At 42.3% G+C, this 7,079-nt stretch overlaps 1 protein-coding gene across 3 annotated transcripts in view; it reads right to left on the bottom strand.

The window, feature by feature from the left end:
• The window catches only part of LOC109823699, a 21,562-nt gene that overhangs the window by 13,212 nt on the left and 1,271 nt on the right, over window positions 1-7,079 (bottom strand). For all 3 annotated transcript variants that reach the window (XM_020390034.1, XM_020390033.1, XM_020390032.1), the window contains exons 4-7: window positions 6,427-6,752; window positions 6,221-6,313; window positions 6,037-6,127; window positions 5,014-5,107 (exon numbers count right to left, since the gene is read on the bottom strand). In XM_020390034.1, the coding sequence (XP_020245623.1) occupies window positions 5,014-5,107; window positions 6,037-6,127; window positions 6,221-6,313; window positions 6,427-6,752 (604 nt within the window). The remainder of the gene's footprint in view (window positions 1-5,013; window positions 5,108-6,036; window positions 6,128-6,220; window positions 6,314-6,426; window positions 6,753-7,079) is intronic.

Raw genomic sequence — 7,079 nt, 5'->3', positions numbered from 1 at the left:
CCCCCCTGTTTTTCCGATCCCAAACAGCCCCCCCCTCAGACCTTTGCCGCCGCTTGCTGCGCTATGCTGGACCTCGAGTTTGGCATGGGTTCCCTTGACTCAGTCCTCGAACTGATGACAGGAAGAGTTTATATCTCACATCGATGAGATATATAACTGGTTTTGATTCTTGTTTCCTCTGAGATACGAGAATTTGTTTGAGCTCCTACTCTTGTTGTGCAGCAGAGGTGCTGCCGAAATTTTTACTGCACACAACAAGGGTCGGAAGAGAAGGTGAACAGGTGGTGGGTCTGAAGCCTATTCGATGGAGGAGATCATCAAGAAGTTGAACCCTGCGGAGGTGTCAACTTTGATGAAGTTGATGAAGTTGTCGGCTGGTGAGAGCGCGACAAAATCATCGAAGAAGTTGGAGCTTCCGACCATCGATCTGAAGCTTGATGGACCGAGTACGTACCTGAGCTGGTCGCGACGGGTGAGATACACCCTTGCAGGGAGGAACCTGGAGGGTTACTTGACAGGAGAGGCGACAGAACCGGAGGAGGACTCGGAGGGAAGAGATGAGTGGAAGACCACTCATATGTTGGTGTACATCTGGCTTCTCAACTCGTTGGTCCCAACGATCGCCGCCACGGTAGATGGCATTGAGAAGGTGAAGGACGTCTGGGAGAAGTTGAGGAGGACGTATGATGGAGTGGGGAATAACCTGCGGGTATTCCAGATTAAAGGAGAAATCGACGCCACAGTCCAGGGAGAAAGGACTGTACAGAAATATGCTACAGAGTTGGAACGCCTGTGGCTGGATTATGATCATTTCTCTCCCCGGGCTAGCTGCAAGGACCCGGGATGTAAAGAGCGGGAGGCCTTTCTACAAGAGAGGACTATGGTGTTTCTTAAAGGATTGACATCAGAGTTCGCTCAGCGAATCGCATTGCTGCTAGCTCAGCCGAAGATTCCCACGCTTGAGGAGGCTGTCTCTGCTATGATCCAGGAGGAGACTCGCATTCGGCTGCAGGCGGGGACAGGTGGACTTCCTGTGGTGAAGTCAGCACTGGCAGCCTCTAGCAACACTGGATCTAGGGGAGAGACCCGACAGTGCTACAACTGCGGTGCGGTGGGTCATCTACGGTATGCTTGCACCAAGCCATCCAAGGAAGGAGAGTCGGATGGACGTGGACAGTTCGGAGGTCGTGATCGTGGCCGTGGGGGTCGACGAGGTGGAAGAGGAGCAGGGAATCGGGCAAATCTGACGGTAGCAGAGGAAGAAGAAGCTGAGGTGGTCTTTACAGAGGAGGATCGTGCTCTCCTCACGATACTCAGGAAAAAACAGCAAGTAGCAGGGGATGGAGATTTGAGGAATGGGACTGCGGAGGCATCTACTTCGTTCTTCGTCAGAGGCAACACTGCTACCTATGCTCATCCGAACAAAGGTACTGATGACATACATGCTCTTGCTTCTATGTCTCCCGACAGATCATCAGAGTGGATAGTCGACTCCGGTGCATCTCGCCATGTGACAGGTAATGCTAGTGAGTTCTCATCATATACTCACTTAGCATCGCCTGATAGTATTCAAACAGCTGATGGTACATTTCAGCCGGTGGTTGGTAAGGGTACAGTTGATTGTACTGGTTCTGTAACTTTGTCCAATGTTTTGCATGCTCCTTCCTTTCCAGTCAATCTTTTGTCCATTAGTTCTATCATCCTAAAATGAGTGCTGAAAATGAGTTAATGCTCCATCACCAGCGTTTGGGACACTCATCCTTTAGTGTTTTAGGTAGATTGTATCCTTCTTTATTTGAGAAAGCAAATAAACAGAAACTTGTGTGTGATGCATGTGAGTTGGGAAAGCTTACTAGAAGCTCTTATGTTAGTTCTGGTCATAGAAGTTCTCATGCATTTGACCTGGTACATTCAGATGTTTGGGGGCCTTGTTCCACAAGTTCTATGAATGGATACAAATATTTTGTTACATTTATTGATTGCTTCTCTCGTGTTACTTGGTTATACCTGATGAAGAATAAGAGTGATGTGTTTGGGTGCTTCCAAAATTTTCATAAGACTGTTCAGACTCAATACGGAGCAGTGGTGAAAGTATTGAGGTCAGATAATGGGACAGAGTATACCAACAGAGCCCTTGAAGAATATTTGTCAGCTCAAGGAATACATCACCAGACAACCTGTCCATACACTCCAGCACAGAATGGGGTAGCGGAAAGGAAGAACAGACATCTTTTAGAGGTTGCTAGAAGCATGATGATCTCTATGAATGTCCCAGAGACATTATGGGGACAAGCAGTATTGACCGCAGCAGCGTTGATCAACAGAATGCCCTTGAGAGTGCTGGATTGGAAGTCTCCGTGTGAGATATTGAAGGGAGATAATGGTGGGATCCTTCCACTCAAAGTGTTTGGCTGTGTGTGCTTTGTGAAGGACAACAGGCCGTCTGTCGGGAAGCTTGCCCCTAGAGCTGTGAAGTGTATCTTGGTGGGAAGGCTGATCTATTTGAGTCACACACGTCCTGATATCTCCTTTGCAGTAAGCGTGGTGAGTCGCTACATGCACGATCCGAGGAAGGGTCATATGGACGCTGTGTACCAGATTCTGAGATATTTAAAGAGTGCCCCCGGAAAGGGGCTGATATTCAGAAATACTAGAAGTATGGGGCGAGAGGAGGAGAATGGTGAGAGACCGGAGAACAATGTGGAGAAATCCATTTCTGTATCGATTCCTTGGGAGGGCGAATTGGTTGAGGAGGAGTTGGTTGAGGAGGAGCCGGAGAATCACGAAGAAAAGGAACAAGAGACAAGAGGTGTTAGGCCCACTGTTCAGGGGGAGCTACTAACCTATAGTAGGAAGGGCAAACAAATTGGAGAAACAGTACCTACAGTGCCACTAGTGCTGCCAAGTCTCTTGCCAACGCCTACCCCGACTCCTGAAATTCCTACACCACCACCAATTTCATCCCAAGGTGATAACATTCCTACTGATAACATTCCTCTCCCTACTCCTCCCACACCAATATCAGTACGGAGGACTACTCGCAGTAATGCGGGACATCCTCCCGATAGATATGGTTGGGATCTTGCCCAGTATGTATCATATTCTAGTATTCACCCTGCATATGGAGCATTCATTGCATCATTGGACTCTCCCCGTGCTTGGTTTGACAGATTCAGAAGGGCCATGATTGGTATGGGATACCAACAGATCAACGCCGACCATACAGTGTTCTTTCGACGGAGTGGAGGCCACATTACTATGCTTGCGGTATATGTGGATGATATGATTATTACAGGGGATGATGAGAAGGAGATTGCCCAACTCAAAGTGAGACTGGGTAAGGAATTCGAGGTGAAAGATCTTGGCTTGCTTAGATACTTTCTTGGAATAGAGATAGCTCGAGGAGCGGAAGGGATCATCCTATCCCAGAGAAAGTATGCACTGGATCTTCTCAAAGAGACAGGAATGTTAGGGTGCAAACCTGCAACTACACCGATCGACCAGAAGTTTAAGCTGGGTGCTGAAGCTGGAGAACCAGTTGATCGTGACAGATATCAGAGGTTGGTGGGAAGGCTGATCTATTTGAGTCACACACGTCCTGATATCTCTTTTGCAGTAAGCGTGGTGAGTCGCTACATGCACGATCCGAGGAAGGGTCATATGGACGCTGTGTACCAGATTCTGAGATATTTAAAGAGTGCCCCCGGAAAGGGACTGATATTCAGAAAGAATGGACATGTGAACATCGAGGGTTATTGCGACTCTGACTGGGCTAGCTGTGCTGATGACAGGAGGTCCACCTCAGGATACTGCATCTTTATAGGAGGTAACTTAGTCTCGTGGAAGAGCAAGAAGCAGTCGGTGGTGGCGAGATCGACAGCTGAGGCAGAGTATAGAGCTATGGCCTTAGGAGTTGCTGAGTTGCTATGGTTGAAGAGTATGCTGGTGGAGCTGAAGCTGGATCAAGGAGATAAGATGAAGTTATGGTGTGACAACAAGTCAGCTATAAGTATTGCCAACAACCCAGTGCAGCATGATAGAACCAAACACATCGAGATCGATAGGTTCTTCATCAAAGAGAAGTTGATAGTGGACTACTGGAGCTAAGTCATGTTTCGACTAAGGACCAGGCAGCAGATTGTCTGACTAAAGGACTCAGCTCAGTAGATATGATTAGAGGATGTGACAAGATGGGCTTAATAGATATCTTTCGCCCATCTTGAGGAGGAGTGTTGACATATTAGTATTATTAGGGACTTATTTGTAAGTTTTGTAGGGGCCTATATAAAGCCCAAGAGATCTCATAATGAATTAGGGTTTCATATTCTTTATTGTCTCTATTTAAAATTTTGAGGGTATGAAATGTGTCCGATAAAGTAAAGTTTTTGTTATTGAATTTCTGGTTCTTTTTTCTTGGTCGATTGTTTGCCCTTTTTGTTGTAATGTACTTTATTATTTATATCATTTGGCTAACATGCCATAAGTTGAACCTTAAAGTTTAAAGTTTGCTACTTAATAATCAATGTTAGGAGTACTGGTTAATATTACTATTTGGTATTTGTTGCTTACTACTTCATTTAAAGTTACTAGATTTGTGAACTTTGAAATTTTGGCACTAATTAATTTGTCTTGTTACTATTTATTGATATTTGCATTTTATTTATAATCTTTATGAATGTTTTGAATATTTATCTCCTTTGTGAAAAATGGACCTCATTGCCTTGACCTCATCTTTTGCTTTTAAAACACTGGAAAAAGCACTACAAGATTCCATTAGATATCGTTGGATCTAGGCTTCAAGCAATCCTAATGTAAGGTCCAGCAACTCAAAACCCTTTTCATGGAGTACAAGCACAGTTCTCAAGCATAATTAACCATGGGCGAGAGCAACTAGTATTCGCTTAAAATGAAAGTACCATCACACAATAAAAAGATATAATAAGGATATGATTAGACACCAAAATGGCAAACTACCAGACATGTTTATAAGAGTGAAATAAAAGAGTTACAAACCTTTCTGTACTGCATTTGAATTCTCTTCTTCTTGAAGTTTCCGCCGATAATCTTGTTCAAATCTATCTAGGGCATGTGATTCATGATACAGGTCCTAAAAGTAAAAGAACATAAGTGAATACTGATTATTTTGTTAATTAGAAGTTATTAAGAAGCAACAAAACCTTAATCTATCCAGTTAAGAAACTTATATAACCGTTGGTGATGATCAACCTGTAAACTTGCAATCAAACTGTGAGGTTATACTGTAAAGAAAAACCACTTCAGTGTCTTGATTTCTAGCATGTGTCTATTTGTAACAGTTATCTAGTGTGATGTGATAATTCTCTTAGGCTCCTTACAATCATAATTCATGGAAGCTCCATTCATACAATGAGTTTGCACGCCAACATGAAGCCGCCTTGTATTGGTTAAAGGTAGATGGGACCAATGGCTAAATGAAAGCAGAATCTTTTCTTATACAGCCTAGAGAAAGGATTTTTTTACCTTGGTGCATGAGAAACATGTGGCCATGTAACCAGAAGAGAGAGAACAAATCCACGAAAAATTATACACAGAAAATGTATGATAATTGGGTTGATTAAAGATTTGAAAGCACAAGAAAGACAAAATGGACATTATGTCAAGAAGGATAAAGTTTGCAAATTCTCAGACATATAATAGCACAATAGCAAGATGCAGTCTCAACAAATATCATCATGTTAATTCTCTGAACAATAAAATAAGGATGGAATGTGAAAATAGACTTAACTCTGATTCTTCTTCGAACAAAGGATATAATCAATTATTGGATCATTTACTTATCGTGTGCAAGAATCGAACAGAGCATGTGTACTGAAAATGTAGAACTGTTTATATTTCAAACAGATGAAGAATGAATATACAATATCAATTTGGATGTGGAAAGTCCGCAAACTTGTATGCTAAGTAGCAAGCACAATTATAGTATGTCCTCAAACATTCAATACCAGAATTCCAAACAGCCTCCTGACTTACATCTGACAATAAGAACAAAATACTTACAGCTGTATTCTTAACCAATGTCATCATTTGTTGCATCATTTCAGTTGCCTCTTCTTTCAGATGCTTTTGGGATGTAACTTCTGATTCTAGTCTATATCAATGAGGTGGAAAAGAAAATATTGCACATCAAATGATGAATAGTGAATCCAGTAGTAATACATTAATTAAGTAATTGATTACTTACCGGGCAAAGTAGCGGTCTAAGTTATGCCACTGAGGATCCTTGCAACGATTACCAAATCTAACTACCTCTCCTGAAAATATTTTCAACTCTTCCCTGTTGAATTACATCAGAAGCCAATAAGCTTTTCTAGTGATGAAAGATAGAATTATAAGATTTCACATACTAAAGCAGCACAGAGGTCCAAAACAAATCAAGTCTATTTGAACCTTTTGTCATTCGCAGCTATCCTCAATAATTCATCCATATCTTTAGATATTAAAAGCCGCACACCCTCCGAAGGAATGACCACTGCTTTCAAATGTTTCATGCTTTCTTTAGAAAGTGATTGCATGAGATTGGCACCTTTAACTATCGTGTTGGCAACCTCATAAGCCAGAATGGATATTTTGTTTCCTTTTAGGGCTGTCCCTGATACAAAACTACTATTGATGTTTAACCCAGTCATGCTACTACCAAGGGTATCTAACACATCTACTGCTTTGCCAAAGCCAACAGTGCCAGCCCTTCCCAAAAGAGAACTCACTTCTGAAACCTGCGTCCAAAAGAAAGCTGCTAAGTATATTTCACCAAAGAATCTCAACTTAAGGCAGTACATTTCACTCACTTTAAGGCCTTGATTACATTTACAAGCACTATGGGATATCTTAAATTAAAAGCAAAAGTAGTCTGTTATCATAGATATACACGTATCAGCATGCTTAACTGTAGGCTGTATTTGGATACAATAGAGCGCTAAATGATATAAGCTTTTACATGTATCCATAACCTCTGGGATGGCTTGGGAATTCATGTATAATTGAGGCTACATATACTGCAATTTACATATATCCATAACCTCTTCTACCTCTGCTTTCATTGT

This window comes from Asparagus officinalis, chromosome 9, assembly GCF_001876935.1.
Source record: "Asparagus officinalis chromosome 9, Aspof.V1, whole genome shotgun sequence".
Classification (NCBI taxonomy): Eukaryota; Viridiplantae; Streptophyta; class Magnoliopsida; order Asparagales; family Asparagaceae; genus Asparagus; species Asparagus officinalis.
This window is presented reverse-complemented; position numbering and strand designations above follow the sequence as displayed.